The sequence below is a fragment of the Asterias amurensis genome, chromosome 1 (genome assembly GCF_032118995.1).
Source record: "Asterias amurensis chromosome 1, ASM3211899v1".
Lineage (NCBI taxonomy): Eukaryota > Metazoa > Echinodermata > Asteroidea > Forcipulatida > Asteriidae > Asterias > Asterias amurensis.
Window position 1 is genome coordinate 18,798,818 of NC_092648.1, and position 27,568 is coordinate 18,826,385.

Consider the following 27,568-nt stretch of genomic DNA (forward strand, 5'->3'; position numbering starts at 1 on the left):
AGCAAAGAGTACAGTTTGACACAAAAGAGGTGATTGATGTGATGGCTATCTGCACGACTTTGTATACAATATTTATAAAAATGGTTTAACAAGTCCAAATTTTCATAAATCTTTTATTAATGGCAAACAAGTCTATGTGTACTCTCCTAATGTAAAAGAGTGATAATTTCACTCTCTTGTCCGAGTGGTGTCAGTTTCGCTCTTTTGAGAGTGAAAGTCAATCTGTGAAACTCTTTTTGAGTGAAATTGGAACGAACTTCACTCTAAATTGAGTTATAAGTACCCGTCTTTCACTCCAAAAAGATTTGTCCGCCATGGCTCTTTGCAAGAATGGTGTGGCGGACAAAACGAATGGTTTTTCACTCTTTTACATTAAGAGAGTACCAGACCATGACATTTATGTGGTTGTTGTTGTTGTTGTTTTTGTTTTTGTTGTGGTTGTTTTTTTTTTTGGGGGGGGGATGATGTTCGAATTTAATTAAACCATTAATAATATCAACTATAATATATGCAGTTGAATGCATAGTTCAACTTACATTCTGAAAGTTTTCCACACTAAAAAAAGTAGAAAACTTCGGCAGCTTCTTAAAAACAAAAATTTCTTGGTTAAAATATACCTAAGGTAAAAATATTAAAGAACAATATCTAATTTTACATAGGACACTGTAAAGAAGGCTACACACTATCTTTCGGACACACCTATGTTCGGACACACCTATGTTCGGACACACCTATGTTCTGACACACCTATGTTCTGACACACCTATGTTGCGATACGTCTATGCTCGAACACACCTATGTTCGGACACACCTATGTTCCGACAAAAAAGATGATGTTCCGAAACACCTATGTTCGAACACACCTATGTTCTGAGACACCTTTGTTACAACACATCTATTGCATTTCTTAAATTTTACTCCTAACCCTAACCCGCACCGTAGGAACATAGGGTTGACGAAACACAAGAGTGTTTCGATGAACCACAAATCAATCTCCACAGTGTAGGAATATGTTTTGCATACATTATTAAAGCAAGACTTTTAATTTAATTAAGACAGAAACAATACAATCCTCTAGTTGCCATATGAAGGTCATTAAGAGGTGAGAACGATTCTTCTTAAGGACAAACAGAGCACCCACACACCCAAGTGTGTAAACACCTGCAATCGGGAACCCTCCTTTGTTCAACTCTTTGTGATAGCAACCGGGGACCACAATGCTTTTCTTTGTGATAGCAACTGTGAACCTATTGTCCCTTTTGTTATAGGTCCCCGGTTTGAATGTGGATACCTACCCACGTACACACAAGGCTGATCACACCAATGGCTCTTCTCAGAACCATAGTGTTAGCCAAAGGGGTACCGGTACATTGTACGGGCGTCGTCGTTTGGACACCCCGTTTTAAAGTTGGAAACCCTGTTTTATCTGTCATTTACGTGTAAATATATTGTAAGTGCACATAATTTGGACACCCTGTTTTAAAGTTGGAAACCCTGTTTTATCTGTTATTTACATGTAAATGAATTGTAAGTGCACATAATTTGGACACCCTGTTTCAAAGTTAGAAACCCTGTTTTATCTGTCATTTACTTGTAAATGTATTGTATCAAAATAAACCACAATATATTGTAAGCGCATAATATGGATACCCTGTTTTAAAATTTTCAGCATTTTTGGACACCCTAACACCAAATCCTGGCTAAAGTTGGAAACCTTGTTTTATCTGTCATTTACATGTAAATATATTGTATCAAAATAAACCACAATATATTGTAAGCGCATAATATGGATACCCAGTTTTAAAATTTCCAGCAAGTTTGGACACCCTTTTACCTAATCCTGGCTAAACCTTCTGCTCATAACCAGTACCACTGGTTCTTCTCAGAACCACTGGTTCTTCTTAGAACATCTGGTTCTTCTCCAAACCACTCCATCTTCCAAGAGGAGTAGTTTCCTCTTGCTAACAATATGCAAGAGTATTAATTTTTTTATTTTTTTTACCCATACACCGATGTGTGTTAGCACTGTATACTCAGTACTTTCCCGAGTCCTGTGAAAAAAATATCACAGGCACGTTACTCGGGTGGGATTCGAACCCACGACCCTTGCAATTTTAGAGCAGTGTCTTACCAACTAGACTACCGAGGTTGCAAATTGCAAGAGGGTTTCAAATTGATCACGGCTCAAACTGCAATATTAACTCATTGTTATTTGCAACAATCAAAACATAGAATTTGTAACAATTAAATTTCAGAATAACATCAATATCACTTCATCAGTGACAACAATTTATAAAATGGCATATTGGTGGGTAAAATTGATCATGTTTCATATTGCAATATTAACTCAATGGCTTGGCAATAATCAAAACATGGAATGTATAACAATTAAATTTTAATATAGAAAGTTAATATATGTAACAACAATTTATAAAATGGCACATTGGTGGGAAATAATTATTGTTTCATATTGCCATACTAAATCAATGTGTTTCAAATTATGGAAATATAGAACTGGTAAACAGTATTGTCCAAGTCCCACACTTCGTGTATCACAACTTATATATAAAATAATAAACCTGTGAAAATTTAGGCTCAATCAATCATCTGAGTCGGGAGAAAATAACAGGAAAACCCACCCTTGTTTCTGCACGTTTCGCCGTGTCATGACATGTGTTTAAAATAAATCTGTATATCTCGATATCAAGAATTGATATTGTTTTAATGTTTTCTCAAAAAGTAATATTTCTAGGGAAGTCTTTCACCGTTACCTTCTGTAAACCCTGTAAGTTATTTGTAAATCTGTGAACTTTCAAATTTGTTTTCTGTTCCGACAGTGTCCAATGGCTTTAAGGAGACGGCCTCTGTTTCAGGCCAATCAACAGTGTAGAGAGAGAACAAATTGTACAAAAGTATCTAGAGTTGACACCAAGATAAGTACAAGTATTGTTGTGTTTAAAGGCAGTGAAAAGACTGAAAAAGTCCTGCCCACCCACCTTGGAAGAACAGTGAGCCTGCCTTAAAAACAATGTTTTTTTTCAGACACAATGTTTTTTTTAAGTAATATGAATAAACAAATAAACAAATCAATTTAAACACTTCGTTTTAAACACAGATGTTTTTTTTTGTACCGACACAGGGTACCACTAACCAGTAATTGCGGATAAATACAACTGGCTTGTCAGCTACGCTTTTATTTCCTGTGCTGAAGCAGATTTGTGTCAGCTTCCACAAAAAATTCACCCCTGGGAATTCGTCTGTTACTTTCGTGAACTTCTGATGAAAGTTATTTCAAACTTACGTAATATCTATTCCGTTGGGCTGAGGAGCTCTTGGAATAAATGCACTCCTTCATCTTCATGACTTCTTGAACTGATGACTCCTATAGTTTTAATCAAACAATTACAATAATTATCATTAACACGTAAGTTCTTAACAGGGGTCGTTACCAGATGAATGTAAAATAATCTACAAAACAAAAATCTTAACTTTGTCCTCTTACACTAGAATAATTAGTGCTTGTAAAAGCACCAGACTCAAACTCTGGTGTTTCTGATCAGCAGAGTGTGGGTTCGAGTCCCAGTCTTGACACCTGTGTCCTTAAGCGAAACACTTAACCATTGCTTCGTCCTTTGGACTAGACATAAATTTGTTGGTCCCGTGTGTCGTGTAACTCAAGTAAAAGAACCCAGTGTACTCTGATCGAAAAGAGAAGGGGTTCGCCTCGGTGTTCCTGGTCTGATCGGCTGCATATTGCGCCAGAGCACCTTGTAAACCATTACATGGTGCTTTAAAGGCAGTGGACACTATTGGTAATTACTCAAAATAATTATTAGCATAAAACCTTTCTTGGTAACGAGTAATGTGGAGAGATTGATAGTATAAAACATTGTGAGAAACGGCTCCCTCTGAAGTAATGTAGTTTTCGAGAAAGAAGTTATTTTCCACGAGTTTGATTTTGAGACCACAGATTTAGAATTTGAGGTCTTGAAATCAAGCATCTGAAACCACACAACTTTGTGTGACAAGGGTGTTTTTTTCGTTCATTATTATCTCGCAACGACCGATTGAGCTCAAATTTTCACAGGTTTGTTATTTTATGCATATGTTGAGATACACTGACTGTGAAGGCTAGTCTTTGACAATTACCAATAGTGTCCAATGTCTAGAATATTTAACCCGTCTCATACAAAACGTAGCTCCACACACCTTGATTTGTAGGATTTGAAACTGTGCATGGTAGAGGTCTACCTAGTAAGGTTTGTGGAAACACCATGAGTAGGATTTGAAAGTACAGTTCTGGTACGGTTTGCAGTTACAGGTATGCAAGTAGGATTTGAAACTTTGCATGGTGGGAGTGCAATCTAGTAAACTTTGCAGAGACACAAAGCATCTCATTCTACACCTCATTTACACGTGTCTTCGCAAACCATTCTGGAAAATGTTTCTTTCAAGCATGATGGATTGAAAAACCAATGGGTATTGATCCTTGAAAAAAAAATCCTGTAGGGCGAACATGTACAGCAGTTCAGCCACCAACTGTATTGTAAATTTCCATCCTGCTCCCCTCTTCAATCATTTTTTGACAAAGAGCCCCCCTTTCATCAAGAAAAACATCAATCATCTGGCTATAACATGAACATCAATGTGCAGTTGGGGGAAAAACCACTGTAGGAAGTCTCATTAACTATACCATTGTGAAATTTTAATTGATGCCAACATTCAACAATATCAATGGTGAAGCCAAGCGAAGCGGACCCCCCCCCCTCCCCCCCCCCCCCCCCCCCCCCCCCCCCCCCGGGCCTAAGAAACAATTACAAAATTGAAGTCATGTGCACAATGACCACATTATTTGATTTATTTCATTATGAGGCCTGTCAAAATGTGAAAAGAAAAAAAAAAGCGGTTGTTGTCCAAAAACGAGCGTGCAAAAGACCGATGTGCAGCTGTTATTGCTGAGAGCCAGGGGTCTACGATGTATGTCGTCTCCAGCAAAAAGAGCGGTCATTTCACAGAGTTAGGCTCGACAACGACAAGCATAATCTCATCCTATCAGACAGAAACTGTATTAACAGCAGAGTTGATGTCCAGAAGCATCAACAAGTTGACGTATGGATGGATGGATGTGAGGGAGGGACATCTGAACAGGCCTGACATTTCAGGGAGGCAACAAAGGTGATTGCCTCCATGTCCCCTGGTTAATATTGCCTTGGTGCCCTTGAAATGCTCCAGTAGAAATTTACAATTTCATCATAGGATGCCCTTCACCAAAGAGAAAATGCCTTGGTGTCCTTGCCCTTTCAAAAAAACGTTGCATACTGGCCTTTCTGCAGTTTGATTTCCAAACTTCTTTTGCCATAAGGGAAAAAAAAAAAATACCAGTTGATCGTCCTGATTTTTCCCAAAAAGAGGAGGATGAGGGCCTTTTTATTTTTTTGTGAAGATGGTCGCTTAGTATTTCAAATCAAACAGGCCACCAATTCATCAGTTTGAACCCACCACAAACTTATTTTATATCTATTTGTAGCATGAAGATCCGGGTTAACAGGGTTAGATTATTACACTAGTAAAAATATTTGCTGGTAGGCATTCACTAATTTTGTTTTATGAAACAGACGGTTACATGTGTTCGAGAGCATCACGTTAGATTCGGGAAAATCCCCTAAGCCAGTCCTTTTGAAAGGATGGGTTAATAAAAAATAAAAAATATATAATACGTTTGGACACCAAGGTTTAAGTTAGGAAGACAATTTAGATGGGATACAACAGCCCTAAATCCTGAACCAAAATTGTTGTAAAAGGTTTTGACAAAAGATTGTAAGCAATATCACTGTCCAAAGTTGTTTGAAGAAAAGTGAGTGCAAAAGATTGGGCAACTTTTCTGCTATTTAGTTGTTATTGCAGGAAAGTTAAATTCCACATGAAAATTCTAGCAACAAATATACAACAGTCATACTTTTTTTCAAAAGGGCTATTTTATTGCTTGTGACCAAAGTTGTGCTTTTGTACCCAGAAAAGAGTTGTAGGCATACAGCCTTCCGAATCCGACGTTCTGTGGTCGATTTCACAAAGATAGTCCTAACAGTTATTTTAAGGAACTTAAGGCTAGTCCTTAATTTTAGGACAAGTAACTCATCCTAACTCGAGTGTGAATCCACCCCTGGGCACGCACCAAGGAACTCAGCAGTGTGGAACATCAGAAAAGACAAGCCTCCAAAGAAAAATCTAATCAGCTATTTCTTTATTATTTCCTCGATCACAGCTCCAATCATCGTAATAATTATGGTTGAAGGCAGGGTAAAACTTTATGGAATCGTTTGATTGTTTTAATAATCGAAAACTTGTTTCTTCCAAGGCATGCACTACAGAATCGAAGTCTGGGAAACCAATAATATGGACTCTTTAGTTTGAACAATGACGCAGCGAGTTTTCCTGCAGAAACGTTGACAGGTGAAGAAAACACACACAAATCCCTATACCTTGGGCATGCCTTACAGACATAAATATGATTGGCAGTTTGCATCAAATGTATTAACATTCCAAAATTCCACTCCGACAAACACACACAAAAATTTGTCTGACTTTCCTGTAATCTGGTGACAGACGGCACAGCTCTTGTATTTTTAGGAGCGAAAGAGGAAATAACATCAGCGAGGCCAAGTCAACCATTTAAGATTTACAACCGACATCTCACCGAAACATAAAAATTCTGATCATTCCGGTGAGGTAAGAAGAACTCCTCATTTGCAAGCTGGAAAATAAACAAAAAAAGATTAGGAGGCCAAAAGACACAGACAGAGAGAAGCAAGGAAGAAAGAGACAACTGCGGTTGGTAGAGCTGTCGAGACTGAAAAATGATCTCCATTTCTTAAGATCTTAACAGCATCCGGTGGGAATTGGGGGGGGGGGGGTTGGAGGATGAAGACCAGGAGTGAGACAAGACGTGGCAGCTGTGTAGGACAGCGAGATGAACACTGGGGGTTTGGTTCTAAGGTGAGCAAACCCTCTCCAAGAAGTAGAAAAAATGGCTGAAAGGAATCTTATGCTTTTTGGTAGTTAACCCATATCTGCCAAGCTATACACGATTTCCTGCCGAACACCTAAACGCTGTGAGCGCCAAAGTAACTTTCTTCTGCTCAGAAAGTGTTTCCTTTACAAAGCAGTTTTTTCAGCCTTATGAACTATAGGCCCACGGCGCTTAAAAGCAGTGGACACTATTGGTAATTGTCAAAGACTAGCCTTCACAGTTGGTGTATCTCAACATATGCATAAAATAACCAACCTGTGAAAATTTGAGCTCAATCGGTCATCGAAGTTGCGAGATAATAATGAAAGAACAAAAAACCTTGTCACACGAAGTTGTGTGCGTTTAGATGGTTGAAATCAAATTCGTGGAAAATTACTTCTTTCTTGAAAACTATGGCACTTCAGAGGGAGCCTTTTCTCACAATGTTTTATACCATCAACCTCTCCCCATTATTCGTAGTCAAGAAGGTTTTATGCTAATAATTATTTTGAGTAATTACCAGTAGTGTCCACTGCCTTTAAGGCTGTGAAAGACATTGAAATCAAATCTTGAAAACTTTTTCTTGAAACTAAGAAATAGAAATCTGACAAAACTGCCTGCTAGCCACACATAACTTGGTTACCAAGGGCCCAACGTCATCCATCTATTAAACAGAAAATATTGCTTGATGAATACATTTCCAAAGGCAAAGACAACAAGGAGCCAGTCACAAGCAATATTTCCAGACTATTTAGACTGGTTACTTTTGCTAAGCAAAGCTACTTGGTGCTAAGCAAACTGATATGCTTGACACAAAAACTTGTCCATAAGAAAATCAACGCTCCTGTTGGCTCCTTTAAAGCCCCTCCTTGAAATTGGCCCCCCTCCGAATTAAATCACAAAGAGTGCAACGTGCGCATATTTTAAGCCAACACCTGCACTGTAAGGGGAGAAAAAACAGTAAGAGGGGAAAAAAGAGACTAGAGAGAGGAGATGCCGGTGGAGAGGGGGAAGCAATTCAGCTGTACTCTCCGTGTACACATTTTTCATTTGCATGAATCAACAACAAAATATCTACACTTAATCATAGCAAATAATGCTATCATAATACACCGCTGCAATCACGAGCAGCCACTGGCTTGCTCCCAGACCGAAACAAGTCATGTGCGAGGGTACACAGCCTCCCCCGGGGATATGCAAATTATCTCACGACTATAGTTTTGTTGGGGTAGGGCTTGTCACCATACAGCGGGTCCTATTTGTATAGTATATGATTCTGCAGGTGTTGCGGACTAGGAGCTAGAATTAGCCTAATGTTTTGAAGTCACTGTACTTCGTGAACCAACAAGGCCGGCATGTTTTGTAACGAGTTGTCCAAATATATAAAACAGAATTATACAATTAAAAAAAGCTGTGCTACTGCCAATTTCACAGTACAAACTCTTTTAAACACGCATACAATAATAGAAAGTTTATGCTATAGATACATGTATACCCAGAGCGTCTCCATCATTCAACTGAACTTGAAGAGACAAACCTAATTTACGGAAATATTCACATACAATTGTATCAAGCAAATATTATTAACACAAAAAATGCAAACTCTGAACAAACTTGAGACGCACACTGCAAAGTCCCTTCAAAGGGTTTTGATACCTTTTTGTAGAACAGGTTTCTGGCCATGACATGAACCCCTACTCACTGTGAATGAAGATGTATGTAATATAATTTACCTGTACAAGTTTTGGTTTCATTAGTCGACAAGATTTTGAAGATGAAAAAAAGTGAAAACCACGCAGCAATGTTTTCAGAAGGGTCGCGTAAACACATTGTACATTCTACAATCTTTTTCGCCTTATTTTCATGACATTGTTTCAACATTTCTAAAAAAACTACAGCACCTCAGCAAGTAATATTTTAAAGGCAGTGGACACTATTGGTAATTACTCAAAATAATTATTAGCATAAAACCTTACTTTGTTCAGAGTAATGGGGAGAGGTTGATGGTATAAAACATTGTGACAAACGGCTCCCTCTGAAGTAACGTAGTTTTTGAGAAAGAAGTAATTTTCCACGAATTTGATTTTGAGACCTCAGATTTAGAATTTGAGGTCTCAAATTCAAGCATCTGAAAGCACACAACCTCCTGTGACAAGGGTGTTTTTTTCTTTTATTAGTATCTCGCTCTTTCGCCGCCTGATTAAGCTCAAATTTTCACAAGTTTGTTATTTTATGCATATGTTGAGATACACCAAGTGAGAAGACTAGTCTTTGAGAATTACCAATAGTGTCCACTGCCTTTTTAAAGGGAAGTGTTCTACCATCATTATCTACAAACTGTGTAAGTTTAATGTAAATCTGTGGACTTTTTTGTTTTGTGTTGTACAAAAAGTACCCAAACCATTTAAGTAGAGGGAGGGAAGGGAAAAAAGAAGCAGAAGATACTATTATTTAAAGAGGGTTATGTACAGTGTTGTAACCAGGGTGGGTAGTGCCGGGCGGGCCTGCCCAGAACTAACAAATTTCACCCAGCACAGATTTCCCCCATTGCACTTCAGCAATGATGGCCCCATATCTAAACATGAATAATGTTGTTGAACGCCTAACCCTTAACCCTTGGTGGACTAAATTTTTATTTAGAGCCCACCACTAAAATTGGTCTAGCTACAACACTGGTTACATGTAGTAAACAGCATTTCAAAAGACTTTCCGATCCACTATCTTCACTGCAGAAATATAGCAATTATAATTAGAAAGCCCTAAACTCACACTTTGTCCATGTCAAGTGGTGTCCTTGGACACTTACTCAGTTTTTATTTGATTTTATTAAAAACAGAGAATAGAGTGAGAGTCACCTCTGTCTAACAACAGATACGTTACTGAGAGCCTAACATGATAAAGAATTGCTGCAGGCAATGTGGGTATGCACAAAGGCTATTAGCTAGACCATGCAAGCCAAACAATAACTACCAAATGAATACAGACCCCAATAACCAAATCAAAACTAAGTGAAAGAGAATGTGGGTATTAAATAACTAGATACTAAAAAAAAAGTACAATTTACATTCAATGTTGCATGATTTTAAAAACCTCTTCAGTTATCTGGGTATTTAAACAGGAAGAAATGCCTCAGGTCCTACTTTGGGGAAGAAACAGACTGCACTGACTAAGAAAAGTATGGTAGACACTTGTTTCTTTTTCGTAATCCTAGGCTTGAAAACATTTATTTTTCTATTTTTTGTGCCTTTCTTTGGAAGAAATTCAAGAACTATTCACAAAAAAACAATTTAAAACCATTCATTTAACTGCTGAGCCTTACCAAACCTTATCATCCATGTTAACTTGTTGTAATTGTCAACTGTTTTGTCATCAGAACTCTACACATCAGAGTCAAAAGCAATATTTCCAAAGACAGTTCCCAGCCCCCCCCCCCCCCCCAATCTTACCAGCTAGTACTCCATGTAGACTATAAATATATTGGCAACTCTTTTGGACAACCTCTGACACCAATTCCCTGTGAAGTATCTGATTTTTTTGCGCGGGTATACATACTTTAAAAAAAGAAAGTCAATTCTGTTCTGACCACAGATACGTTACCAATGGGTCGGACCTGGTATTGCTGAGGGCAATGTTGAGCATGCACAAAAGGGCTTATTTTAGCGAGTCCCGTGCAGCAAAGACAACTATTGTAGGATGGATCAATACCAACGAAGAGGAATCACAACAAACTTGAATCAATACATAGTAAAATTGCCAGCCGGCTGGGACCGTGGCGTAAAACTTCTCGGCCGTGAGTAATTTGACACTATTTGATTTGTATAAGACCTGCTACATGACGACCGGACGCATGGAGCATCGACTGCCAATGAAATTTGTCGGGTTTTTAATATAGAAGGAAAAGAAAACAGAACAAGCTAGGGGAGCAGTGTGCTCAGATACCATTTTATTGACAGGTGGAAATGGTTGGAGTTGATTAATTGATTCTGAACACTTTGAAGGAAAAATGTTTCTCCAATGAACAACAGACAGTCTCATTGTAACGGGTTTGTTAAATTTGTCTTCTTTTTATTCTTTTTTTTTAAAGTGGTCACGGCAAATTTTCTGAGAAACGTGGGAGGTGTTAAAATTACACAACGGAGAAACTATCTCCAAGGATGTCCCGCCCAATATCATGGGGAAAAAATTTCATAGACTCCTCAGATGAGAAAACAAAACATTTCAGGAATTACTACCAGTCTGGAGAGGGTATTTTTGCACAGATTTTAGAGGGAAAGTATTCCTTTGGTTTTTGGACCTGTTTTGGTTGTTTTTAATCCCATGTAAATATAGATATATACAATAAAACTAACTTTACAAATTTTCACTTAAAAAGGTAATTTTTTCAGATATCGCGGAAAATCTGGAGCGATAATGTCCAAGTAATCAGAAAACACAACCTAAGAGTCATTACCGTCAGTATTTCTTTCACTTTCACAACACACTTGTTTACTTGATCAACAAACTTGATCAGTTTTCCATGGCAATGTTATAAAAAAAAGAAGAGGAAATCAGCCGGACTTAGGCAATACTTCCCTTGGTCTCAGAAGGAAATCCCAGGGTCCTAACTATGTGAAGATGTCAAGGTTGGAGGCCCGATCTCTCTTCCTTGTTTACTACTGACTCGTCTTTATCTCAGCCAAAAGTATTTCCTTCATTTGCAAAACAACAACAACTTACTACTGTTTGATAACACACAGCTATTATTAGGTGTTCGGGCCAACAGCCCGAAACACCTCTTATTTTTGTTCGGTTTTTTTTTTTTATTGATACTTCTTCTTCTTCTTCTTCTTCTTCTTCTTCTTCTTCTGTACGTCCCTTGTCCCCCTACAAAAACATCTTTCCAAACATCGTATGAACTTGAAACTTCACACATAATTAGATATTTATTAGGAGAAGAAACCGTGTGAGTTACGTCATGATGACGTCATCAATTCTTGAGTTATGAATATTCAAAGTTTATTAATTAAAAAAATCATAACTTTTGATCTACATGAGGGATTTTTACAATCGAAACATCATCGGAATCGTCATTGAAAACTCCGTAAACGCCTCACAGACATGACCCCATTTTGATGTTGTCTTCCGGCTCAAAAGAGAGGTTGAAAATTTCAAAATTCACGTCTAAAGAACAACGTAAATCCCCATTGGTATGTGCATAAACATTGCACGTAGGCATACACACAACGTGTAGTGTATTAGCGGTGCAGCAGAGCACGCTCCAGTGATCATCCATTCGGCGATTGTCCGCTAAAAAAATCACACTTCCCAAGCACATATAAAGTTGAAACTTCACACATAGTCAGATATGTATAAGGAGAAGAAACCGTTTGAGTTATGTCACGATGACGTCATCAATTCTTGAGTTATGAATTTTCAAAGTTTATTATTTCAAAAAATCATAACTTTTGATCTACATGATGGGTTGTTACAATCGACACATCATCGGAAAGTTCGTTAAAAACTCCGTAAATGCCTCGCAGACGTGATCCCATTTTGAGCTCGTCTTCTGGTTCAAAATCGAGTTTGAAAGTTCACAATTTCTTGTATAAAGAACTACGAAATTTCCCCATTGGTTGTGCGTAACACTTGTGGCGTACACGTGTAGTGTATAAGGCATAATTTATTTGGTGGCATGCTGCCAAGTTTGTTGTACTCTGTGCCATAGCGTGATATGCATAGAGCTATATAGCTATGCAGAACGCTGCGAAAACGATTTCATTTCAATCTTCAGCGTCAAATTGTTCAAATGTTACCCTTCTGATGGCTTAGTGGTCAATGTAGAATTGAAGACGAAGTTTCGCTGAGATGGCCACCTACTTCAGTGATTAATGGGACTTTTAATTATGTGAGAAAACAACAGTACAAAATGACGAACATTGGTCATGTTTTGGTTAAACACCGAGAAGAATAGAGACGTTACATCGATCGACCATTCCCCCGGGTGAAGGGCGTTTTGGGCCCACGGAATTCACGTCAGTATTACGATATCTATTACTTCTTGAACTTAGCATAATCATCAACTGTTTTGATTATTTGTTAAAACAACTATCCAAGTTATTTTGAGTTAAATATTTTGAAGAAAAAAAATCTCTGAAATAACATAAGCCCTTTCAAACTTTCTCTAGTAGGAAAGGACGTTACGTAAACTAATCTATTTCTACCTCCATGCACAGACATGGATGTTACAATACAAAACATTCAAAGAAAACAGAATGGTTAAAGCATAAGGCCCAAGCAATTAGGAGTGGTCTTGCTAAAATAAACTGCCGGATTAAACAAAACTTTAGTACAAACAAATCAATAAAACAATCCAGATTTTCATCTTATTCTTCTCTTCGTCCCTTGTCCTCGAACAAAAGCACACTTCCCAAACTCGTATGAACTTGAAACTTCGCACATAGTTAGATATGCATTAGGAGTGGAATAATGTGTTAGTTAGGTCATGATGATGTCATCCATTCTTGAGTAATAAAAATTCAAATTATTATTTCAAAAAATCATTATTTTTGATTCACGTTTTTTTTTTTTTACTTCTTTTTAAAAATATTATCAATAGAGCGCGAAAAAGCTTCAGGAAGAATAGTCTTCGTTCAAGGCGGTTAAAACATACATGCCCCTTACAGTCTTTTCTTCAGTCGTCAGTCAATATTTCCTAAGTTCATATTTCCTAAACTACATAAGCTATTTTGACAATCTGTACATCAAATGAAAGGGCTTTACGTACTTGACAGAAATGGATATGTTGGTGAACTTTCGTTGACCTTTTGACCTGTTTAAACGGGAAGTGACTGTGAAATGATTTGAAAGGGCGTGGTTTATTGTCTTTTAGGTCGAAAAAACATCCTTTGATGCTTTACCATCACACCATACAAGTATTACCGATGACATCACCAAACATACACTTTTACTAGATGACGTAATCATGTGGTTTTGACAGTTTTTGTAATTTGAATCATTTATTACAAATCTTGAGAACAAAGCAAGGTGTAATATTTGTTTTTTAATCCAGGCTTTTACTCCCGGAAACCGAACACCTTGAGTTTGTTCACAAACTCTCAATCTCTAGTTATTTTTATTTTTTTTTATATATTTTTTTTGAGGGGGGGGGGGAGGATTTTAAGGTAGGCACAGCTGTGGTATATGGCAAACATCATCAGTAAATGTGTTTGAAAAAATAATACAAAATAATGACTGAGACACAAATGATTTATTCCTTAAGACTGTATTTGAGATCATATGGATGCTGTTTTTCCTCAATTGATACTTTTTCTAACGTGCTGGTCTTAAAGGTTATGGGTACTTTTTGTACGACACATGTCCACAGATGTCCACAGATTTACTGTATTGGTTTACAAGGTGATGTGGCGGAATATGCTGCTGATCAGACCAGGAACACAGGGCGAGCACCTTCTCTTTTACGATAAGTGCACTGGGTTCTAACTTCTTATACATGCATAACACAACACACAGGACCTACGACTTTAAATCCCATCCGAAAGACGCAGAAATAATTTTTGTCTGTGTCTTGCTTAAGGACACAAGTGTCGCTACTCCTGAATCCACACTCTGCTGATCAGAAACACCAGAGCTTGAGTCCGGTGCTCTTATCCGCTTGGCCACAACATCTTAGGTCAAATCTCCAGTTGAACCCAGTTAACTGGGGTCAACTGGTTCAACTGGATAGTGACCAAAGTCGTCCATTTTCCATATTAACCAACTGGTTTGGACTAGGTTTAACTGTGTTCAACTAGGTTTAAATTAAAAACCAGTTGGTGTCTGTCCATTTTCCATATTAAACCAACTGGTTTTAACTGTGTTTAACTAGTTTATCAACTGGTTTTCAACTAGTTCCAGTTAAACCCAGTTAAACCCAGTTTAACTAGGTTCAACTAGAATTTCGACCTGGGATGCCATAAGATCAAAATTATCCGAGGTACATCAATGATTTCATTTCAACTGCTTGGCAACCCCTTGAGTTGTAGATTCCAAAGAACTTTTGGTAAAAGCAACCTCAGTACTAGCGAACTAAATGTAACAAAAACATGACTACTTCATATCTGACGAAATAACAGCTATATTTTGTTCACCGAGCAGACATTTACAACACAAATTTCTCATCTCTGCATTCAAATGGGAAATAATAAAAATCAAAACACTAAAATATAGGATTCAAACCACCTCTAGCTACCAGGCAATCTTGCTGGTCTAGTTGGTGCGACACTGTTCTATAATTGCAAAGCTTGTGGGTACGGATCCCACCAGAAAAATATGCCCATGATTATTTTTCATAGAGCTCAGGAAAGTACTCCATAAAATGGCCGACCGTGTTAGCTCGCGACATAAAAGGAAAAACATGATATTTCGAGGCATGTTGGTGTGGATCCTTATATTCTACTAGTAATGCCTTTCATACCAACGGTTTTAAACGCTTTTTAAAGACCAACTCGCCCGTTCCAAGGCATTGTGTCCCTTTTATATTCTTCATCCTCGATCTAAATTAGTATCAGTTCTACTAATTTTGATTGTATTGTAAGATCTAAATACAACAAATGTTTTCACAACTTACATTTCCGTCACACAGTTCCTGAATGGTCTTGCCTTCTTGGCTCATCAAGTAGTTCACCTGGAACAGCTTCCCATCGAAAAGCCTCCACGGCAGGAGGTTACTAACCTTTAAAGGGAAGTTACAGGCACTGTTGGTTTTCTCTAACATTCCCATGCCACTCATGAACAGTGTTGCAAGCTGTACACCTCTTGGATCAACTCTTGGAACCTGGGGAAAAAAAAGGCAGAACCTTTCTGTCAACGTGTTTTACGAGCAATGAAAGTTTATATGATCTGAGGCATTGCATGGTGAGGTATCAATATTTATTTGGTTTGCGGTATTGTGTGTATCTACTTGCCAGGTAGAGTTTGTTCTTTAGAAAACTGTGTTTCTACATTCTACTACCGCGGAGTAGATTTATCGGATTGTTTAGGAGACTCCTCAGTTCTGAAAAGGACTGTCCTGCTTTTTAACTACTTCCTGGGCAGAGGATATAGAAAATTGGCTCGATGAAAGTATACTCATCAAAACAGTGAGATGGTTGATGAAACAATCAGCTGGCTAAATAAGGATATTCATATTCTAAATGATGTACTTAACCATTATTATTTAATAAGAACAATAATGAACATTGCTTATATAGCGCTATTTCAAAACAGGCATGATCATAGCGCTTTACAAAAATTAAATCCTTACAAAAATGTTTTTTGATATTCCATATAGCCCCATGGATACTCTTTGTACGAACAAGCAAACTATCGAGTGAGCTGGCATGGCTTGCTGTGGAATTCTACCCTAATAGCCTGCAGAATTGCACGCTTTATGCAGCACTGTTAGAACAGAAGTGAATAAAAGAATGTAATTTACTTCGTTCAAAGAAAAATACTGAATTTTCTACCTACAAGGCAAACTATATAAAAAAATCTGAACTCAGATAAAAGTCTGAAATTTGTCTACCCAGGGCCCAATTTCATATAGCCACTTAAAAGCAGCAAATATTGCTTAAACATTTTCTGCTAAGCATAAATGAGCAGTATACCAGTCACAAATTGTTTATGTGACACGGCAGTTTGGCCAGCCACCTCATTCTCATAACCTCATAATTTTGTTGTGCTTAGCTTCTTTTTGTGCTTTAAAGCCATTAGACACTTTCGGTAAACAGTATTGTCCAAGGCCCACACTTCGTGTATCACAACTTCTATATCAAATAACAAACCTGTGAAAATTTGGGCTTAATCGGTCATCGGAGTCGGGAGAAAATAACGGGAAAACCCACCCTTGTATGTGTTTAAAATAAATCCGTAATTCTCGTTAACGAGAATTGATATTGTTTTACTGTTTTCTCAAAAAGTAAAGCATTTCATGGAATAATATTTCAAGAGAAGTATTTCACTACTACCTTCTGTAAACCCTGTAAGTTATTTGTAAATCTGTGAACTTTTTTTTTTTTCTGTACCGAAAGGGTCCAATGGCTTTAAGTAGCTTTATGAAATTGGCCCCTGATACATTTTACAAAAGCTTGTCAGTGGTAATTTCACTCACTTTCAATTTCTTAAACACTGCATGATCCCTTGGGGAGTAGACGACCTGGGCTAGAAAAGCATTCACGTCACTTTCTTGCAGGAACCTAGGCGTGGCTTCATTAAGAAGGTAGTGTAGCACCAAGCATATGGGGAGATAGTGTCTAGGGAGGCTAGACACCAGACCAGGCTCCATCTGACAGTGCATGCAGGTCAGAAAAGCATGCAACTTCAATGGCCCCATGTTTGGCCTCAGCCATAGGTCCTCCATTGTTGGCGTGCCCCCTGATGACGTTGAAAGAATAAAGATACTTTCAAGATGAGATAATAGGAGGAGAGTGAAAAAGACGTACAACTGATAAATTGCAGAGGGTTTAGTACCGGTATACTTTTCAGGCTAATTATTTTAATCACAATTTTTCTGACTTTTCCAAGGGCAAACAAAAAAATCGGAAATCAGACTAAAGAAGGAAGAATTGTCTCATGACTTTAAAGTCACCTGGAAGTGGTATTTTGTCAAAATAAAGCTTTTGTCACTAAAATATGTGTTTTGATGAGTGGAATATGAATAAACAATAAACTAAGGTTTAAAAAAAATTTGTTTCCATGTTTTTTACAAATTTGAAAAAAAGCCCGACCCGAGAGTGCGCTGTTAGTGACGTCAATCGAGGCGTGATGAATCGTATGCAGTGCCAACTAAAAACATGCCCTCAAAGTTGAAACAATACCTGATTTTTTTGTTACGTCTTTCAGGTACCTTCTTCGACTTCCCCACTTGCTGGAAAAATTGTTGGGATGGCGTCAATCATGTTTTAGAAAAGAACTTTTCTCTTCATGTCAAAATGTGTAGTGTATTCCGGATTCTCGAAGCACGACAGCACGAAGTGTTTGCTGCACAGCGCTGGAAAATACGTCGGACCGGCCTACTTTGCAAACTAATCCCATCTTTAGTTGTTTTGCTGCATCCAGCAGCAATACACCTGGTCGACATTGCCGGAGAAATGCAAGAAAAAACCTTTTTCGAAACGTACAAACTCATGACTAGGACTTGAATGTACTTGCACGTACATGTGTTCGATGGTCGATCGAGGCAAAGTCTTCCTCGATTGACGTCACAAAACTGAAAGCGTCAGCAAACTAAAATTTTGGATTTATTCGTTTGGTATGATGGTGTATCACTCTAATTTTTTGGAAGAAGATCTGCGAACCCATGAATCACACCTCCCCCCCTAATTTGGTACATTCTTACAGGCAGGGACTCTTAAGCATTACTGCTTTTAAAGGCACTGGACACTATTGGTAAATACTCAAAATAATTGTTAGCCAAAACGGAGAGTAAAAGCTGTTGATAGTTTTTGAGAAAGAAGTAATTTCTCAGTAAAATATTTGAACTGATTTCAAGACCTACGTGTGAGGTCTCGAAATCAAGCATCGAAATCAAGCATCAAGCATCTGTTTTTTCTTCCAATATTATCTCGCAACTTCGACGACCAATTGAGTTCAATTTTTCACAGGTTTGTTATTTTATGCATATGTTGAGATACACCAAGTGAGAAGACTGGTCTTTGACAATGTACCAATAGTGTCCAGTGTCTTTGAATACCCACCTGGCATATCTAGTGGTTCAGCTTCAACTATCTCAGGTTCCAATGCCATGCAGTGATGAGTGGATGGACACCATTCCTTCACTGCATTGACGCCAACCACCAAACTTGATTTAGACCTACCCAGAGGTTCTACAGCTATGGGACCAGCAACTTCGTCTCTGTGAACTTGAACCCCTACACCTAGGAGAAGCCCAAATACACGTTTCCGGATCGGCTTATACACCAACCCGCAAGTCGGCATGATCTGGTTATTGTAGTCTTCAATGTTTGTGCTGTTCATTAAGGAATGCGTAGCAAGTACTTTTAAGACGCCCGTCCACAGTTCACATTTCACATGCTTCTCCCTTAAAACCTTGAACAATTCAGGGTTAATATGGCACTGTAACTCTTCTTCAACGACAGTGCATGTGTAACGGCGCACTACGTGGTCCATTAAACCCCACATGGAGGGTTGCTCTCGAAAAACGTGTTTCTCTAGCTCCACGATAACTTCAGGGGTTAAAACTCTGATGTTCAAGCCTGTCAGGAATTCTGCCAAAGCTGGTACCAGATTGGAATATTGTGGCGTTCGTCCCTGCTCGACGGGTGTATTTGTGATCTCACAATGGAAGGGCAACAACTCCTTCTGTGGAATCAAATCATTGCCCATCAGACAAGCGACGAGGGTAAGGTGGACTGGATGCAACCCGAGCTCATCGCATAGTCTCAATCTGTCGTACATCTTCACCTCGAGTTTCCTCTTGAACCTCAGAGTGTTCAAGGAGAAATAGTTCTGGATATCATAAATAAGAAAGTCAGAATCTTGGCCAAGCACACCGAACGCCCCCGTCTTCTTGTAGTAGTCAAAAACTGCTGCGTCTCCATCGATGAGCGAGTTGTAGACAGTCGCACCAAGAGTCTTGAGTGCTACGCACAAATATCTGCCCAAGCATGGAGGAGTATGATAAAAATTAGGACCAGGATGTCTAGCGTTCTCAGTCTCTCTGATAAATTTAAACATCTTAGACATTTTCTCACGTTCATTATTTCTTCTGTTAATCCACACAGGATACTTAGCTTTTTCCACAACACCATCAAAAATGAACACCAGATTGATTTCAGCTCTTTTGAAGGTATCTAATAAGCATCGAACCTCTTCAATGAACTCAGCCCACTGACCACCAAAAACCCATTGCATGAAGGGTGTGTAAAGTTTACAATTAAGTCCCATAGCATCTACAACAAGAACTGGAGTCTTGCCTTTACATTTCTGAAACTCCTTAGCTAGTGCTTTGATGTCTACATCAATTAAGCCACCTGGGCACCACCTCTCAACGAAGCTCTGTAAGCCTTTAACTCCCATTCTTTTGAAGTGAACTTTTGATGGAGTTTGCAATTCTGTTGCTCATCACTCTTTTGAAAACTGCAAAAGAAGGACAGAGAAAATAACTCTTTAACGCTAGGTTGTCACTGGGGGCACTATGTGGACTGGGTTTTTCAGTCCCTACTGGGAGTGGGTTTTCGTCGCTGGATTCTCTGGTTTTCCTCCCACATCTAAAACTGAAATTTCTTCAATGTCTTCTCAACTTTTCCATGTGCTGAAAAGGCTTGCCAAGTATTATCATAGATGTAGATAAATGTAGAAAGTCCAGTCAGAGGATTAGCATTGAGCTAAGGATCGGAGGGACTCTACATTTAACTGTACATCAGCCATGAAACAAAAAAGAGCTAAATACAAATTGCCATTTTTAAATTGAATGAAGACTCTCTAGATCATCTTAAGGATTCCGGTATACTATTATAAGGTATTAAATTGCAGGAACTATAGTACAATACTATTATAAATCCTGTTGGAATTGTTATCAATTATTGTCCGACAAGTTCTGGACTTGAATCCCTTCTGGTGCAATGTTTTTTCTCGAATTGGCAGCAAAAGCTACATCCATAAGGAGTAGGATTGTGCAAAGGGTGTTGCTACTTGGACGTTATGGCGCATGATCACACGACGAGCTAGCCCCACACCTGTGTGATGGCCAACCCGAAACTTAAATCAAAGGATTTAAACTCAAATCCAAGGATTTGAGTTTGAAGTTGGCCACACAGGTGGGGCTAACGCCCGACGAGCCAGCCAGACGTGCAATGCGGCAGGGAAAAGAAAGTGAGTACCGAGTAGAAAATTGCCGTTTTTTAAGGAATTATTGAACGTAACTCAACAAAAGGGAAATACAAGCATTATGAATGTATATTGAGTAGGATGGGGAATGATTTAGGTGTACAGTACACAGGAAACTTCAGTTCTGGCTGGCTAACGGTCGCAAAACTTTCACCCATCAACGCTGATTTGAAAAACGTATAGCGTTAAAAAGCCCTAAATATGTGACCTCTATAACTATAAGGCTCACAAGGGAGCCTTAGTTTCTAGAAGTAGTTCCTGTTCTAGTGAAATACTGCCTGATATGCACTATGCAGGTGACTGAGCAGCAAGGTTTACATAAAGTGGGGCAAAGTAGGTGATGATGTTACCCATTCCATCATGTCCGTCACATACATAAAGTCATAACAAAGGCAACCCCACATTTATATTACAATTAAATTACAAACTTTTTGTTTAATTTTTCCCTTAAAACTTTTCAACCTTTCCAGACAGGTATGAGCTAAACTAAGTAGATAAAACGGCAGTCGGATACGGAATGTGGAAAAGTTTCCGTACGGCGCCACCACTTTTTCATTCGATATAAAATAATATAGTACCAAATTAACCTCAATGAGATATATCTTTTTGTAAAAATGCGTGAAAAAGTGGTGGCGCCAAACGGAAAGTTATCCCGGAATGTAAGCCTAGTATTATTATAGGAACCCTTATTATATAGCTACAACAAGTGCCAAAGTTATCGTAATTTTAACCTTATTTTTAGAGAAATTACACTTACCCTGCACTTCTTATTTTTGAAAACTGACATTGCACACTAGTTCGGGAATTCCCCTAGCTCCGTGTCCCTTTCAGTCAGAATACGCAAGTCGAAAATAAGCCTGGGTACCATTCATTCATACCTACGCCCTCTTTTGGCTAGAAAAAAACAGTGCCCTCGGTAATGAGAGAAGACCGCACAATCTCTCTGAGAAGTTGAGCAGAAATACTGCTTGGCAAATCTGTGCTTAGTCAGGCACCAGTCACAAAAATGAAAACAATGAAATTTGAGCTGGTGGCCTGTTTCTGCTAAGCAATACTATTATGTGCTTAGAACGTTTTTGTGCTTACAGCCTTCATGAAATAATTGGGCCCATGTCGCGCTAACAATACAAACAGCCCAATGTATCAATGACAATGGGTCCACATGTCTGAAAAAAAGAGTATGAAAAACTATGTTCCCTAGTAACTTCCATTCCAAAGTGTTCGTCACTGAGCCTGTTTCAATTCTCACAAAATGATTTCATCTTTATACGATCGTAGAGCAACGAGGAGCTCCAAGAGGCAAAATACTCAAAATCCAGAGAAAAAATATTACAATATTAATTACTGCTTCCATGCAATAGAGCTCTTTTATTATTATACAGACCATTTAGATCTATGCACCCTGTGAACTCGGTCGCAACCCACAGTTAGATTCGATCCCGAAATCCAACTTGTTTAAAAGGAACACGTTGCCTTGGATCGGACGAGTTGGTCTATAAAAAGCGTTTGTATCCGTTTGTTATAAAATGCATATGATTATGATATTTTATTTTAACAGCATCGACAGCTATGTTCCAACAAACCAGGGGCGTCAATCCATCTTGCAAAGTTGGGGGGGGGGGCATAACATTTACGGCGTGGGGTCCGGGCCCGCTTTAGGGATCCGGGATTTTTTTTAGGCCGTAGATGCTCTCTGGTGCAATCTAGGGAGTCTGAGAGGTGATAATGACCCCCTCTCAGATGTTGGAATTTAATGCCTATTTCAAGGTATGATATGCACCTATTTTTGCTATCATGGTTATTGTGCCTAAAAACAATAGATTCGTGATATCATATTGTTTCTGCAGTATAATACTCAGCCGGCGTTTCATCCCTAACATCACCAGCATCGTCAAAGACAAGACATTTTAAGGGGAGGGGTGGGTTCGGGTTGGGATTGGTGGGTTGGGGTGGGGTTGGTGAGTGTGGTTAAATCTATTAAAGATGGAGCATCCCTGCTATAAAGCGGAACGCGAAGCCCTTTGCGGCCTTGGGTCCGGGCCCGCGTAAGGGCCCGGGAAAATTTTGCATTCTAAGTGCTCTGTAGTGCAATATTAGGCCAAAAAGTAAAGTAAACAAAAGTAAATGTTCTAATAATACTATAGAGTTGTATAATAATGTTTGAATGCTTTAAATTGTTTTGTTTCACCTGTCTTGAATAAGTTGAAGAGAACTGCAGCTGGCTAAGTAGAGTCATACACAAAGTCTCACAGGACAATAGCCGTACCTGGATAATTATGGCATCTTGGCCCAATTTCATAGAGCTGCTAAGAACGAAAATTTGCTTTGCATGAAATTCCTTCCTTGATAAAAACAGGATTACCAACCAAATTTCCATTTGTTGTATATTGCTTGTTTGCTTACCCTGAAAATCACGTGGAAATTTGGTTGGTGATTCTGTGTTTATCAAGGCAAAAATGTCATGCTATATTAAGCAAATTGTCGTGCTTAGCAGCTCTATGAAATTGAGCCCTGGTGGCACCTGCCCTTAATCTCATACCAATCACGCCACCCCGCACCTGGTCACAGGTAAACAGCACGGTGTCGGTCCTTTTGAAATCAGACCGAACCGTACCAGTAACTAAAGTTTTCCCGCCGAACCCCCCCCCCCCCCCCGATCAAAACAACCTTTACCCAACAACAGTTTTATATACCGGTACTCTACCTGGCACTGCACTACCTTTGCTATACGGCTCACTCACACAATACAGAAGTCGCACTTTGACCAGGGCGGTAAATCCTCGCAATCTTTCTGATGACTGCATTTTTGGCGGGCCACTGTGTGATGTGACAATAGCGCACAAAAGTTACCTCTTGGGGCGTAAAACGTGGCGCGTGGCTCGGGCTGAGCGAGTAGCAGGTGTGCACACACCTGTCGTTTTAGTCAATGAAAAGGCTCTCACCTGAAGGGCGTCATACCTTTACATGGTAAATCATCCGGAGAGATTTGTTTGAAGGGCTCTCTTTCAAAATATTTTTTTTGCAGTTTATGTAGAGCCATCAATGAAAGTCCATAGAGCAGCAAGGTGACCGTGACCAATAATGCTACAGCAAGACCGTGGCCAGACCATCGTACGACCTGGAATTGCTCATCCCTTTACCGTAGACGGTCCTCTTTTATACACACACAAACATCACCTTGAAAGTTTATACCTGCCTTTATTCCTTTGAACAAACTCAGTATTCATGAAAGCTTATTGTCTACTAAACCATTACATAAAAAGGTAGCTCACGTTCCCGTTGATATTAAAGGAACACGTTGCCTTGGATCGCACGAGTTGGTCTATGAAAAGCGTCTGTAACCGTTTTTTATAAAATGCATATGGTTGGAAAGATGTTTTGAAATAAGAATGCAATGATCCACACAAGTTTGCCTCGAAATTGCGTGGTTTTCCTTTTACTGTGCGAACTAACACGGTCGGCCATTTATGGGAGTCAAAAATTTGACTCCCATAAATGGCCGACCGTGTTAGTCGACGAGGTAAAAGGAAAACCGTGCAATTTCGAGGCATGTTTGTGTGGATCATTGTATTCAACTTTTACAACATCTTTCTACCCACATGCATTTTATAACAAACGGTTACAGACGCTTTTTATAGAGCAACTCGACCGATCCAAGGCAACGTGTTCCTTTAAAGCTACGGTCAAAGGTCACAATTTTTGGCGCGAATGATCTCCTTTACCCAGGGACGGATTATATTGGTGGCACGCGAGTTTAGTCAAAGGTTGCATAATGGATTATTTCTCCTCCAGATTTACAATGATCCACGCTTGACAGGAGGATTTGCAAACAATGTGATTTATGGTACCTAGATTCAGCCAAATGGAGGAACAAAATAAATCGTATTTTTCCTCGATGGTTATACAGCATAAAGGTAATAGGCCTAGGTAAGGTGAAGAGTTTTCGTATACCCACAAAACCAAACGAGTATAGGACCTTTAAAAGTTGTACACTAAAATGTAAACTGATGGTGATAAAGTATGGACACATTTTTTGATTGAAGTCTTACCAACTAATTTCTTTTGAAAAGATTTGAATAATGGATACCAACAATGCAATCAATCTCATACTGCAAAAGGAATTATTATATAGACGTTATATGGTACGAACCATGAACTTTCTTGTTTACATTTTGTTTAAATCCAATTCGAATCGTTTCAAAGGAAATGAGTTTGTAAGAGTTCAATCAAAAATTGGTCCATACTTTATCAGTTTCCATTTTAATTCAAATATACGTATGTGTGTATAATTATATGTCTATGTCTTTGGTTTGTGAATTATACGACAAATCCCCCGACTTCGAAAGAATAGAATTTTGAAAGTTTAGCGAATAATATGAAGAGTAGTTTGTTTAAAAAAAAAAACTTATTTTGACCCGAGGTCACATTAAAAATACTTTCAAATTATTGGTGAATTTATCGAACACGACAATCAGAATTGTATTTTTGTTCATTGAAAATGTCAACGAATTGACCCGAGGAGGAGCAGCCTTGGAAGTCGCAAGAGTCTACAATTAATTTCCTTCATTCTTTATTAAAGTATAATAAGATACAGAACATGCGGTCCATAATCATAGGCCTATGACACAAGACGTGCACTAACAATGTTATCGTAAAAATAATCTTTGAATTCATACCATTCAACAGCACCATATCTTTTGTGAAGAGCGGCACACACAAATAGTTTTCTGCCTTACAATTTTCAGTCTTACTTGCGGATTATCCTTTCAGAGTGTTGTGCGCCCTCAAGGCCCAAGTGTCTGCCAGGATCTACACGAGACATCGACCAATGACCCTCCCCCTCCCCCCCCCCCCCTCGTCTCTCAAAATGACCCATCTATACATGAAGTTTGAGACCGCGTCTGTGGCTAGACCACACGTATATCAGATCATTTCAATGGAGTTATAATAATAATTCAGTTTACATATTGTTACAAACTAACTATTGACGTTTTCAATAGGAAGTGGTTTCTTGGATCGAGCATTGTGTATACGAGAAGCGTTGAGCATTGATGACCATCAGGGGAGTGGGAGAGGGGCACACAACTATACAAGAAGTGGTACAAAACTACCCTGAATTCCATAACGATCTATACATTCATTTTACTCCTGGATACATCGTTGGATAAACACATGATATGCCTACATTTAATCTTAGACCAATTAAAACAAAATTTAGGATGAACCCGAAGGCCCGTTTACAAAAACTATAAGGAAGCTGCAAAAAGGGAATTTGAACAATCTTACGGACATGTGGCTCTAAAGTTTCAAGAAAGGGGTGACAAATTTAGCTAAAAACTTGTCCATAAAACCACGTGCACACACTCCAAACACAATATACTTTTAGCGTTGAAATTTACACCAGCGGCACAAAGCCAGTTTAGTCATTTTAGAATCGCTTCACACATCGATGTCATTTTAACGCCCCAGTTTTTGGCAGGACACCATCTTCATGCGTTCCTTTGGTCTTTGTTAGCTCATGTATAAAGTCAAAGGATTTGCTCTTGGCTTTGTGAAGTCGGATGTATGTAACGCTGCTTGCTTTGTTGGTTGGCTACCCGCCTGCGTTGGAATGCTGAGTGATTAGGAGTTTATATCGAAATCCCCAAACAGGTGACACTGCCAACTTGTGTCTTTGTGGAAACTCTCCAAAATCTCACCACGGGGTCGCGTGGGTTCACGATTACCATGGCAACTGGCCCCTAAAAAAGGCGTCTGTAAATTTGCCACCGCAGTGATAAATCTAGACGCTGTTTTGTTTCCTTCTCTACTCCCTACGACCGGAGACTCAATGGAGTTGGCCCCGGCACGAGTGCGGCAACCCACCCCACGTGGTGGCACGCGCCAAAAGAGCATACCGAAACAGTTGATCTCTGGACATGTAGCTATACGATTTATGGTACACACTTTATAATCATGACAGGCATTATGATTCCTTTGATATAAACGAGCGGGCATCACCTTGGCACCCTTTCGTTTCAAACCAACCATCGTGACCTGAGACCTATATAGCGCAGTGATTAATGTTGGTGTCAATATTAAACACCTTTCATACACAAATAGCGTTTCATATTATTCTTCTCAGAACTTGAACAGTTTCACATTACTCAATGCCTCGCCTTTAATACAAGGACTCTCCTTTTTAGCTTTTTGAGATATGGTGGACCCTAAGTGCACTGGTTTGGTTTGGGTGTATCATGGAGGGGATATAGACAAATGAACCCAAACCTAATGGTCTCACAGTGCCGTGTAAAATGGCCTATTCCGGTAGACCTACATGATAGGCCTGCATCATAACAACCGTGGTGTGTTACGTGGCCATTTTGTGATATTTGTGTGCACTCTTATCAAGATGTGGGATTGTGGGTACATCTACGAAGCAAATTCATATCGAATTGTGCCTATTTTATACACAATATTTAAATAAGATATTGACAATGTTGTAATTCTTTGAACGTTCCCGTTATATTTATTTACGTTTCGAGGCTCACATTTCCAATTGGTTTCAAAACTTTCTGGAACACTGATAGTTGATTCAAACGCACACGATTCGTTATTGGACGTAAGCTATTTATAGTACTGTTATTGGACGTAAGCTATCTATAGTACTGTTATTGGACGTAAGCTATCTATAGTACTGTTATTGGACGTAAGCTATCT

General features: G+C 38.9%; 1 protein-coding gene and 1 non-coding gene across 3 annotated transcripts in view; both read right to left on the reverse strand.

The window, feature by feature from the left end:
* Positions 1 to 992: 992 nt before the first annotated feature.
* The window catches only part of LOC139942233 (constitutive coactivator of peroxisome proliferator-activated receptor gamma-like), a 73,634-nt gene continuing 47,058 nt past the window's right edge, over positions 993 to 27,568 (reverse strand). Inside the window, exons 1-5 of one of the 2 annotated variants that reach the window (XM_071949795.1) lie at positions 21,627 to 21,671; positions 18,718 to 20,119; positions 17,133 to 17,395; positions 15,612 to 15,818; positions 993 to 3,382 (exon numbers count right to left, since the gene is read on the reverse strand). In XM_071949795.1, coding sequence (XP_071805896.1) covers positions 3,287 to 3,382; positions 15,612 to 15,818; positions 17,133 to 17,395; positions 18,718 to 20,059 — 1,908 coding nt within the window. In that variant the 5' untranslated portion in view covers positions 20,060 to 20,119; positions 21,627 to 21,671 and the 3' untranslated portion in view covers positions 993 to 3,286. Of the gene's footprint in view, positions 3,383 to 15,611; positions 15,819 to 17,132; positions 17,396 to 18,717; positions 20,120 to 21,626; positions 21,672 to 27,568 lie in introns of those variants that run through there. The other variant, XM_071942457.1, reaches the window with a different exon arrangement.
* Trnaf-aaa (transfer RNA phenylalanine (anticodon AAA)) lies at positions 2,073 to 2,149 on the reverse strand. The gene has a single exon. It is a non-coding gene; the product is annotated as a tRNA-Phe (tRNA).